The sequence below is a fragment of the Heliangelus exortis genome, chromosome 25 (genome assembly GCF_036169615.1).
Source record: "Heliangelus exortis chromosome 25, bHelExo1.hap1, whole genome shotgun sequence".
Classification (NCBI taxonomy): Eukaryota; Metazoa; Chordata; class Aves; order Apodiformes; family Trochilidae; genus Heliangelus; species Heliangelus exortis.
The window spans coordinates 2,996,814-3,009,491 of record NC_092446.1 but is presented as its reverse complement, the minus strand read 5'-3'; the positions used below and the strand labels follow the sequence as shown (position 1 = coordinate 3,009,491).

The 12,678-nt window shown below is 42.9% G+C and overlaps 1 protein-coding gene across 1 annotated transcript; it reads right to left on the bottom strand.

Annotated features, from left to right (window-relative positions):
• Positions 1–1,079: 1,079 nt before the first annotated feature.
• On the bottom strand, positions 1,080–11,781 carry SLC26A8 (solute carrier family 26 member 8). Its single transcript, XM_071768153.1, is given in 15 exon segments — positions 1,080–1,509; positions 2,181–2,489; positions 3,818–3,862; positions 4,390–4,484; positions 4,487–4,520; positions 4,609–4,702; positions 5,462–5,519; positions 5,522–5,553; positions 6,951–7,015; positions 7,017–7,045; positions 7,572–7,673; positions 9,413–9,590; positions 10,089–10,364; positions 10,562–10,608; positions 11,425–11,781. Coding segments are annotated over 14 exon segments (1,686 nt in total). The 5' UTR covers positions 11,780–11,781; the 3' UTR covers positions 1,080–1,509; positions 2,181–2,213.
• Between the last annotated feature and the right edge of the window lie 897 nt (positions 11,782–12,678).

Genomic DNA, 12,678 nt, shown 5'->3' with positions numbered 1-12,678 from the left:
TCAAGTTGTGCCAGGGGAGGTTTAGGTTGGACATTAGAAAGAATTTCTTTCTGGAGAGGGTGCTCAGCCATTGGAATGGGCTGCCCAGGGAAGGGGTGGATTCTCCATCCCTGGAGATATTTCAAAAGAGCCTGGATGTGGCACTCAGTGCCATGGGCTGGGAACCACGGGGGGAGTGGAGCAAGGGTTGGACTTGAGGAGCTCTGAGGTCCCTTCCAACCCGGCCAGTTCTAGGATTCTATGATTCTATAAAAAACCCCAAAACTCTTGACTTCTGTGGCTTTTTTTTTTTTTTTTTTTTTTTTTTCCTGTGGCTTTTTTTGAGGGATAGGTGGAGTCCTTGGCCACGAAGGCCATGAAGGATGAGTTTTGTCACTACACAGCCCGTGTCCTGTGCTTGGTTGGCCACAGGAGCAGAGCCAGGGCACCACGGAGCTGTCAGGGAAAAAGATCAGGATTGTCTGGGCTTCCTCTCAGCAAGATATTTTGTTTTGCAACATGATGTGAACACTAAGATAGTGACGTCTGAGCTGTCCCCTGGTGCTCAGCTCTGCTCAAGCATGGGGGGAGGAAGGAAAGGTTCAGAACTTTGCAGAACAAGCCAAAAAGCAAAACAAACCAAAAATCTCTTGTTTGCAATGAAGATTTTTGGTGGTGGCAGCAGCTAGGGATGTCATTCCATCTGAAATCCAGGCTTGCTGTAGGAAAGCAAAGAGAATCTGGAAATTAGGGCTATGTTTTTCATGGGGTTTGCATTATTCTGTTTTGAAGAGAGCTTGGCATGAAGCCACTGTGCAAAACAATGTAGGGAAGCATATGTGGGTTGAGAATTACTCAATACCATTTGAGTTTTCAGTTTTTCCTGTCTTTCAGTCCAAAAGGTATGAGGGTTCCAGGACTCAGTTTCCTCCACAGTAAGCAACTTCACAGTCATGTTCACTAAAATCCTTCACCACTGCAGTTTACACACACAGCACTGTGGTTTCCCTCTAGAAACTGCTTGGAGCCAATATTTAAATGAAAAAAATATGAAAAAATAATATATTAGGGGACAAAAATAATAGAAGAACTCACTGGGATACATTACAGGTGGTTTAATATTAATATTTCTATTAGTGGTTGTATCATTGCTCAAATTTTGCAGCCAGGAGCAGCAGAATCCTAAGGAGCCACCTTGCTGTGACTCCACATCCAGAAACCACACAATGCCCAGTAGGAAAAGTCAGAGCTGTTCCCATGTTAAATGTAGCCCAGGGCCATGGATCTGTGCACAGAGGATCTACCAATTAAATCCAGATTTTAGATTTAGGGCCTGGATGGTGTAAACACCCAGTGCTGGCAACCCATCTAAAATTAATTCACCTGCAGCTCTTCACACTGGGTTATTTGGGCCATGGGAGCATCCTCCAGATGAGGGCATAAAACCTTGGGATGTGAATTTTTGGTGCAGTTAAATTCTTCCTTTCCCACCTCTGTACTGATATTCCTGGGTCAGACTTCATGGCTGATCTACAGAAAATATAAATAAATTGATTTTTTTTCCCCCCAAAGTTCTAACTGTACTTTCCTGTCTCTCCAGAACAAAGTGAATACATTCTTCCATTCTCCACTGGTTCAGGGAAGGACTACAAAACTGGGAAAAAATATTGAATTTTTTTAACTGGGATTTAGTTCTGGTGGATTAGAAAGGACAGAAGCAGAAATAATGGATGGACAACACGTTACTGCAGAAAATATCAGTTTCAGCAATGTAATAAATTGCTTCATTTGAAGTTCCCTATAATTCTAAATAGATCTGAAAAGAATGAAACTGCCTGCATATAGCCCATTGAAATGTGGCCAATTAATTTTATTCACTAGCAAGCAATATATAAGAAATGCTAAGTTAGGGCATTTAAATTTGACAGAATTTCAGAAAACAAGCTCAAATAATTCACTAGAATTAGCTACAAAATTAGGAATTATCTTGCACATTGAAATTTCTCTGCTTTCAGCATTGCTGGGTAGCATTTTTATTTGAAAATGCTTAAAAGCAGTAACATAAATGTTGCTTTTTGTTTAGAATAACAGAATTACTGGAGGCAGTGGGCAAGGTGCCTATTTTAAGAACTCCAGAGCAGAAAAAATAAAGGAAAATGAGGACTAGAGGCTGGGAAGAGTCACCAGAAGTGTTGCTGTACCTTTCTCCTCTCTCCTGCAATCCCAGTTCCCCATCACTTGTAATTCAGGGACTGCTTCCATCTTTTCCTCCAGTCTGGGTCCTGGAAATCCCATTGAAGGGGTGGAGTAGGACACTGCTGGAGAGAGCTTGGCTCTGCTTTGTTCTGGTCTGAGAATGAGGTGTCTGATACTGTCTCTACATGCAGACAACTGTTGCCAAAAAAAAAAAAAAAAAAAAAAAAGGAAAAAAAAGGAAAAAAAAAAAAAAGAGGAAGAAAAAAGAAAAAAAAAGAAAAATCTTTCTTCTTCTTCAAGAGCAAACTTCTTTCCTGAAATACACACAAACCTGACTGTAAGCCAAGGGTGGCCAATCTGCTGAGCCAGTCAAGAGCAGCTCCCATGCCAAACCACCAGCACGTGAGCAGCTCCCAAGCTGGGCTGGGAGCAGGGGACAATCCCCAATCCCAATCCTGAGGGAAGGAGCACACAGGGACTGCTGGAGCTGACATCACCCAGCTGTCCTGGGTCCCATCTGCACTCCCAGCCCAGCCTCATCCCAGCCACTGCCACCTCCTGGTGCTCCCAACCCTCCCCATCACCTCCATTAAAGGGAGACTGGTGACTATATGCTCTCACCCTCATTATTTGAGGTTTTTTTCCACAGGGCAGAGAGTCCAGAAGGTCAATATCCTTACATTAGGCTGTGCTGGACACTGTCAAGACAAAAAGAGTTAAACAAGTTGAGCAGCAGCACTCAAGAGCCCTGTTTCCTGCAGCTTTGGATAGGTTTTTGCCTTCGTTCTCACCTCTTCAGCTATAGGAGCCCAGCCTGGTGGGATCAGAGGGTGAGCAGCCAAGGTTGGGTTCTTTCTCTAGGTGGGGCAATCTTCTGGAATCTTCTGGAATCTTCTGCTTAGAACAAGGGCTTTTCCTGGAACTTGCAACCATCTGCCCTCTTCCAACTTGGCTGAGAGAGCCACTGAGCATCAAAATTATTACAGAGGACTCAAAGAGCATGTTCATGAACTTCAGTTCTTCAGGACATCCAACCAGCAGTGTCCTTCACTTTCCCCCCTCAGCCCCAAGGGAGCTGGTGCAGTGACCTCTGGAAATAAAAAACTTGGAGCTTTTGCTGTGCCCTGGCAGGGTCTTTGGTCTGCAGGAGAGATGGAACCAATTCAAAATGCAACAGAGTCATTCCCTGCTGCAAAACTCAGCTGGCTGCCTCTCCCCCAACCAGGAACACAGGACTGAAGGAAACAAAGTGGATTATTGATCCCCTGCAAAAAGCCAAGTAGCTGTGAAAAGCTGGAAAAGCTCCACAGTGTTTCCTCAGCCACGTGGCAAGTTTTAAGTCACTGACAGGATAATTTAACAACATAAAGGCTGAAACATTAAGCTAAATATTCCACCTTCTGCTGCTCACCTTATGGTTCTTCAGCAAACTCTTTCACAGTAGGTTCAACTCCTTTGCTTTTGAGGCTTCTCCACAGCAACCAGCAGAGCATCAAGAAGAGTTAGAACACTTCTGTCATCATTCTTCTCCAAGCCTGCCATCTCAGAGGCTACAAAAACTGGGGGGAAATAAATAAAGCAGTAAAATAACAGAAAACATATCACTTCAGTTGAAGTGTTAGTAACCAAACTCCATACTCACAGCTCTGAGGACTGTAATGCCAGTGTTGTGAAACATAGGGATGATCTGGGGAAAGAATTCCACACAGGCATTAGAAAAATTCTGTATTACACAAGTGCACTAGAAGGTAAAACATAACCAGGAAAAGAAAATCTCCCTACTTTTCCTTTTTAAAGCCAATGACACTCATTATTTTGGAGAATCACAGAAGTTCAGAATATGGGGCTGGAAGGGATGACCCCATGGGGGTGCCAGGTATGCTTTCCAAACCTCTGTCTTTCAACCCATTTCTCATATAAAGGCTTTTATAAATCAAATACAACTGTTTGAAAAACACCTTCAGAAGAAGGTCCATTCCCTGTGCTAATTAACTGCTAGTTAATTCACCCAATAAGCTGCTATTGCTCTATCACATCTGTGTCAAGAAATACAGTAGTAATATTTGCTTTTTTTCATACAGCAAATATATATATGTGCCTTGCAGAAAGATTTACAGCCTTTTCAGCACTAGCAAATTAAGAACATTGTCCTCAGGAACAGAAAGCCAGGCACCTCTGACAAACAGACTAGATAAATATAATTTTAAAGCTGACCCTAGGTGGTGGTAGAGGTAGAGGAAGAAGCCAGAGACAGAAGCATTTAAGATCTTTTCTTTCCACTGCAGTGTCAGACAGACAAAGTGAATTTCAGCTCTTATTTCACTTTCCTCTGCTTTCATGGCCTCCTGAAAAAGAAAGGCAGTTTTATTAGTGTCTTTATCTCCTTAATGCAGGCTCTTAGAAACTTCCACTGACTGCAAAAGTGGGGGTGACCTCGTGTAACAAAAAGGTTTTGAAGTGATTCATGTTTGCAAAAGAGATGGAAGAACAGCACTAGAAGATTTTGATACCATCCATCTCCCTTGCCCTAAACCAAAAGTTGTAGCTGTGGGGGCTGTATTTAGCAGGAGCTCTTTTCCCCCTCCTGACCATCCATGTTGCAAGCTCCTAAGGACAGAGTTTGGTCATGTTGTGGCTACACTGCACATTGGTAGTGGCATGGGCAACATGGACCTAATTACCATAAACTAATCTTGCAATTAAAAACAATCCTCCAGCTCATCTATCACAGATGAGAGTTGGCTGCTCTGGTATAAAATAAGTCAAATTGTTTTTAATGCTCACTACAGAAAACATAAACTATCCCCTTGTCTCACTCACCTTCTCCCTATATCATCCCTTTTTTTGCAAATCCATCAGCATTGGGAATGTATGGCCAAGCTCTCCACTACTGCATTGCCAAACTCTGTGGTGCAGTTTTCTTGAAAAGAAAGTGTTAAAAAGCCCCATGAGCTGCCTGCTTTCCCATCACTGGGGGAAGCTGTGACTCAGTGTAACACATGCAGAGTCATCCTTGGGAAGACATCCTCAGAGTGGACAAGAGCAGGCTGAGAAAAGCAGGTCAGCAAAAAAAAAAAGAATGCCAAGCAGCTCTGGGAATGACAGCAGTTTGGCTTCCACCATGGAGAGAGCAGAGCTGGAGACAAGGAGCTCCACAGCCCCAGGAAGGCTGAGCTGGTACCTGAGTACCTGAAAACTTCAGTTTTCAAAGTTTTGAATCCAATGAACCAGTTCTGAATGGTCACCCCTGGGCATTTAAGGGAAGAAGCCAGATTACAGAGAGAACATTTGGGTTTTGTTTCCTCTTATGGTTCTGTAGATGGATAAATTTCTATAAATATTCATGTTGGAATCTGTCCCAGCACCACCATCTTTATTCTGAAACAAGATGTTTATTAGATTTTTAGAGAGAACAGAGGAAAACCCATCTGTTCCCAAAAGCTTGGCCTCCATTTCTCTCCTCATTAGATACAACTGCAACTTAGAGGGTGTGAGTACAAAAAGTTCTCCACTCATAATCAGGGTTCTTTGAGTAGGGAAGAAGTACACAAACACAGTCTTAGCTACCCTGGTGCCCTCAGGAATGGACAATGTCCCATTTCTTGCTCTGGAACACTTGGATTATTGTTATTATCTAGGAAACATGTTCCCTCCAACTGCCCACAGTCCTCCTCAAAGATCCATCCACACAGGCAGCTGAAACTTGTGCTAAGAGCTGGCTGGGACTGAGCCAAAGGTTGTGCAGCATCATTAATGCAGGGGTTTGCCTTGAAGGAGAATATCCTGGTTTGGGCAGTGTGTTTGCTTGTGATGCTGCATGGTTTTGGGGCAGGTTCTGCTCAGGTCAGGGCATGGATTGAATCAGCATGCAGCTGGCTGGCTGGCTGCTGGCCCTGATGGCTGGAAACTTGTTGTCAAGACACTGTATTCAAAGCAATCTGCTTGCAGATAACTTGCCAAGCTTTTTTGAGTGTTGTCAGCATAATGCTCTCACTGGTAGGAAACTGATAAGTGGTTACATATCCTGAAGGTAGGAGCAACAACAGGGATACCTAACTGAGGCAGAAATGCCCTTTCACAGTGCTCATTAAATCCCAAGGCAAACCCAAGAGTGTAACTCTGAGCAGAGGTGAGTTACAGACAGCAACTCAACTCTTTCCTGCAGGTATTGTTTCAGGTATTCTTTCAGAAGAATACCCAGCAAACTGCAGCCCAGCAGCAGTTTGCTATTTGCAGCAACTGAGTTATTTCCTACCTCTTCCCATGTTATTCCAGAGGCTTCAGTCTACTCAGACAAGCATGGCCCTATCTTGGTAAATCTCATGAGGTATGGCTTGGATTTGTGAATGATTTTCCTCTTTGGATTAGCAGCTAATAAGCTGAGTAATGTGTGCCTGATGTAACCTCCCTCCCCTACCACAAGCTGACTCTACAGAGAAGAAAAAGCAACTTAGAAAATAGCAGAGAAGACTGAGGAATGTGTTTGAAACAAAGGCAGAGCATCTCATTTTATCCCTGCAGAAGTCTGTACACAGATCACCTCTCCTGGCTGATGCCTTCACCACAAAATCAGTTTCAACAGCACAATACACCTGCAGAAAGGACCAATCCAGAGCCCAGAAACTCCCAGAGATTACTGGTTTGGGATAGCATTAGAATGCCCTGAGTTCAGTGTTCCCAAACATGAAAGAGTTTTTTCATTGTCACATGCATAATTATCTCTAAAACAACAGCTCTAAGAAAAACTTGTCCTTGGTATGAAAAGTTCCATGCACCTGGTGGTGATCCTGAGGAACATAAATCCCATGGCAATGACTAAACTGACACCAAGACCAAAACAAAAGCAGTGCAGCAAAAGTCACAAACCAAACAACATTTGAATAAGAGACAGGGGAGAGCATGAGCAGTAAAAAGATGTCAAATGGCCTCCAACTCAGCCTCAGCATTTGCTGATTGCAGACAATATAGAAAGCTAGAAAGGGAAACACATGAAAAGCTTTATTGGGACATCTAAACCAAAACCAACCCAGTCCTGGAAGCAAACACCACCAGGGATCAGAAATGACAGTTCAGATCTCCAGACTTTTTAACAGAGCTTCAATTATTAGGAAAAAACATCTCATATTGGGGATCTTTATGGGAAATCCTGCACATGAGCTGACATGAGAATGAGGCCCCAGCTGGCAGCTGGACAGTTTCCTTCTCAGAGGATCAGAGAAGCAACAATAAACAGCTCTCCCTATATAGAATTCATTGCAAATTGGTTTGAAGGGATTTCAATACATTTCTTTCAGCAGATATTTCAAAGGACCCCTTTCCTAAGGGAATGTCCACTGCTTTGCCTTGCCCTCCCAAAACATCCATTGCTCTAAATCCTAGATGGCTTTTCTTGTCACTTACAAAATGATACTTACCCTGTTTCCAGAGGATAAGGATGTCCAGAATTTTTTCAAGAAATGGGAGCATGTGAAACACCTCAACAACAGCCAATATGCCCTCTGCAAATCAGACAAATATCCTTTGGGCTTTTTTTTTGTTTGCAGACACAAACATGCTAAGGAACAGATACCCCTAACAGACAAACTGCTTGAAATTAAAACCTTACAACCACTTTTTTTTTTCCCCCTAGTTTTTATAGATGTGTGTAACAGTTCTCCTCTTATCTACAAACCAACACAAAACTAGCAGAGAACTTAACTTCTTGATGGATTTCACAATCACTTCTGTCAGTGCCACTGGACTTCCTCTTGAAAAATGCCCTGTGGAGTTTCCATTACAGCCTTGTTCTTCAGTGAATCCCTCCTCCTCCTGCAGCACTAGGAGAAAAGCCAACACTATTGACAGAATTAAAGAATTGCTGTTTCAAAGACTGGTTTCAATTAGCCCAGGGAGCTCATTGCCAGATTTAGGAAGTTGTTTGGCACCATTTGTTGAAACAGCCTTTCTTAGCTGAAAAGGAAGGGAAGTAGATGGTTAAAATCTGTTTTGTCAGCTAGTTTTGGGAAAGGATTAACCCTCCCCTCTTAAAAACAGGCTAGGAAAAAAAATCAGGCAGAAATGCTCTGTGCCAGTGGTCCCCTAAGAAAAAATAGAGATTAAAAGGAAAGTCTAGATAAAAAATAAAGGAAAAAGTGGAGAACTGAGCACTCCAGATAATCTACAAGGATAACAAGTTCATAGGCACAATGGCAATGCAAAATCTACAGAAGGCAGCTTAGGAGTCCATGGAGTCTTAAAATACATCTCAAAGACCAAGCTAGAATGAGAGACACTAAACCCAAATTACCAACCCTATCTATCCCTGAAAACAACAAACTCTAGAGCATGATACAATAATCCCCAACTGTCCCAGAAAAACTTCATATTATGCTTGGAAAATCTAAAGTGTAGAAGCCTCAAGTTGGAAGGGTTTTCTGTAGATCTAAATTTGTTCTCAAGCACAACAGAACAATGCAGGATTTTGGTTTGATAATTTCACCTTATTAGGTGACTCTCACAAGTCAGATGTTGGAATAAACTCTTTATTAGACAGTTACTTCTATGGGGCTGTGCAGCATGTGCAGACATTTAGCCAACAACAAAGCTTTTGAAAAATCAGCTGCAAAGACTGCACAGCCCCCCAGCTATTAAGTGTACAAGAGAAAGAGAAGGAGCAGAGAAAACCCCAGATGACTTAATCTCATCCTTTCTGCTATGGTAGTTTCTTCAGTTTGAAGAAGAGAGCTATGAAGAGGAAAAAAATATTTAAAATCTAGGTTGTCTATTGGAATCTGCAAACACTGCCACAAATAGCTCAGATCTGGCACTGGCATTCTTCTCTACACAACCCTTCTCTCAAGTTGTCTGACTGCCATTACTCAAGTAAATGAGGATGAATTAACCTGAACTTGGCTTTAGCTTGGAGCCTGCTGCTTCTTTGTCAGCTATGACAAAGCCTCTATGTGCCCCATAGTTTGCCCACGGTGACCTATTGAGGAAAAAAGGACCTTTTCCTCCAACCTTTGCTCTACCACAATGCAAGACATGCTGCAAATACACTGTAGCTGCAGAAATCATTAAACACATCCACACAGACTTTTCTTCTTGTTGTCATGCAATAAGCTCCATGCACTGAGAGAACAGGAAGGCAAAATAAACCACAGCTGAGACTTGCACAAATATCCCTTAGCAACTGAGATGACAACTGCCTTCAGTTTCTGAAGCTGTTCTTTTCTTTTCCCCTTTCTTCAGCCAACACTGAAGGTAATGACACAGGATATGTCCAGCAGGCCCTCGGGGAAGCCAAGCATGATGTGAAAGATAAATTTAAACTGTGTTACAGTGAGATGCAGTGCTGCTGCAGTGAGGTAACCAGCAAGAAAAGCCTTCAGCACACACCTTGGTACCAACCCCAGGGAAAATCAGCCCAGCAGCAACTCTATGGAACAACCCAGAACCCAGATGTGATATAATTAGCAGTGTCTAAACCTGCCCTTCTTGTTTTCACATTTTGAAGAGCATGACTCTTCACCACCATCCATGATGGATAGCTAGGTGAACATGCTAGGTTCATTATGCACAATTAAGTAAGACAAAATTAAGTTTGCCAAAGCAAACAGAAGCTGTTTACATCAACTCTCTGCAGTTATGCAGGACAACCTAAGGGTCCACATATTGCAGAACTGGTCAACATAAAAGATAATCATTCATTTCACACATTAATGTATTAATCACAGACAGGTGAAGCTTAACCTGTCATATCTTTTTCAGACAGGTTTTTTTCAGACAGACCTTCAGGTCCCACATTGCACAACACACGTATTCAGGTGTGCTGAGTTTGGAATTTGCAGGAATAATATGCAAGTAGTTCTGATCCTTACATCTGTATGAAGAATGCACCTAAGGATACATCAAAAGGATACAAAATCTTCTACCTGAATGATGCCAGTCCAAAATATTCTTAATGCAGCATGTGTCAAAGCCTCCATGTAATCATTCATAAATGTAGGGTTTAAGAAGTTGTCCAGTGAACCATTAAAGGACAATGTTTGGTTGAACTTCAGAGTCTTCAGAATGTTTGTCACCACCACATCCAGGATGCTGACTGAGCCTGGGACCTGCAGGACAGAGAACAGAAAATGGAACTGCATGAGATGTTGCAAAAAAAAATGACTGACAAGCACATATCCATCTCCTCCTCCACCATCAGGCTGCCCAATAAGTCAGTCCAGCTTCATTCAGGTATATAACCCACATATAAAAACAGTTTTTTTTTTTCTGACTAAGTCTCTGAAGTTTCCAAAGTCCTGTCTGCATTTCAGATTCCTGCCATTTTAGGAGTGCAGTTTTCTGTTGTCCAAGTGAACAACAAGATGTTAATGTAAAGCACAAAAAATGGATGCATTACAGTGAGCTGCCAGCAAGGCTGAAAAACATCAAGAACTGTCAAGTTACCTAAGGGGCCAGAGCTCCATATACCCACTTATTATGATAATGTGAGGGGCCTTCTCACATGTAAACAGCAGTGTAATAAGCCAGCTTCTGAACACATTAAGAATGCAAAGCCATCAACAGTTCAGTCATGGCAAGAAACTGCAGGGAGAAGACAATGGAGAGGACCAGGAGCCAAGTGATGATTCAGAGTGACATCCTGGGGGTGAATGGGAAGCAGCTTGCACTGGTCCTTCACACAGGAGCCATCTCCACAGCCATCTCCCTTGCACTGCTGTCTGTGATACCTCATGTCCTTGGGGGCTCAAAGGACCTTGCAGCTGGAACTTGACTATCTTGGTGACATTCTCCCCACAGATCAGCTGCAGAAGGGGAACAACAACAAACTGAGAAGCTGGAGGTTTGGTTTCTCACTTAAATAACATCTGTAGATTAGATAAAATTGATTAGGACATCCCACCAGTACGTTGAAGCAGCATTGAACATCATCTCCATGTCCTGCAGAAGTGTTTCACTGTTCAAGATAAACCTCAGCCACTGAGATATGATGTGAAGTTGCAAATACTAGTGGGCTGGCCATGCCTGGAGGTATCTAACAGACTTGATTTTGCAAAGTGGTTTTTAAAAACCAAGTTATTTTCTTTGCAGTGCAGGAAAATGCTGCTGTTAGTCTGTATTTGGAGTTAGTTTTGAGAGAAACTAAACTGAAAAAAAAAAAGTAGTGTCCTGTCCTTGAAATTACACCATGTAACATCTGCTTCTAGAAAAGAAATTCTGCAAATATGCTAATAAAAAGGTTAATGATTTTAAAAGTTCCACATAACCTGATGGCATTACAAGGAAGAGAAACACACAAAGGAGACATTATGAAAAGCTTGACATACAAAAGGAAGCTGGAGGGCTTTTTTTCCCTCTGCATACTTTGAGGCATCTGAAACATCCCAACACTTAGGCCTGCCTGTAGATCCCTCAAGATCCATCCTCTGAGCTGATACCAGCACAGGCAGTGGAGGACAGGGAGCATCTTGAGTGTGATCTTTCTGCACCATCCCCAGGAGAAACTAAAAAGAATCAGATAAGCTGAGCTCCATGCAACAACCTTTACCATCTCCACCTCCACTGCACTTTTGCCTGGCCTCGTGCTCTGCCAGCACAGTTGGCTCCCTGCAGGCATTTTCTCCTCTGAACTCACACAGGGCTTCACCTTCTGCAGATCCAGCTGGCACAGAACATGCACCCTACACAGGCACCCCCAGCCCTTTGCATTCCATCAGGATGAATGGCAAGTGCTCCCAGTGCCATCCATATGATAGTCTGTCAGCAGAGCCTGGAATGCATCAATTACTCGACCTCATTAGCACCAAGAAAAATAGGAGATGGTATTTTGTGTCCTCCTGGTCTGATCTAGAAGAAAACCACACAAACACTTTTTCTGGGGCAGGGGAAAAGAAACAGACAAACCTATCCCACCTCCCCTGCTCTGCTCTGGCAGGGGGGGTTGGACTAGATGATCTTTCGAGGTCCCTTCCAACCCCTATGATTCTATGATTCCCCCAAACAGCTCAAATGTTTCCTGTATCACAGTATTTAATGCAGGACTTGCCCTACATGATTTATTTTGTGTGTAAGTTTTGGAATCAAAATTTCCAGTAGGTAAACTCTGACTAACCTCACATCCCTCTGCTCCTTCTTCCCCTTTTTAATCCCCTGGCAGTGTTGGTGATTTTCTACTTACAAGTGATGTAGTGTCTGCCCAAGGCTCCTGGCAGCCTCAGATGGTAGCTGTGAGGATTGACCCCAGGTGACATCAAAGCTGAGTCCCTTTCCATCATTTTATCATCCAGGGGGGCTGACTACACACTGGGCTGACAAGGGGATACAAAATGGAGAAGAGGGGAGAAAACACCTGAGATAGGGAAGTAGGAAAGTAACAGGGAAAAGAAGATGAGGAAGCAAGGCAGATGTGGTTCCAAACAAGTTGGAGGAGGGAATAAAGATGCTCTCTGAGCATCCAGTGCAATGATAAAGTTTCCAGTGATAATAATTATGACTTTAGAGCAAAATTCTCCTTTT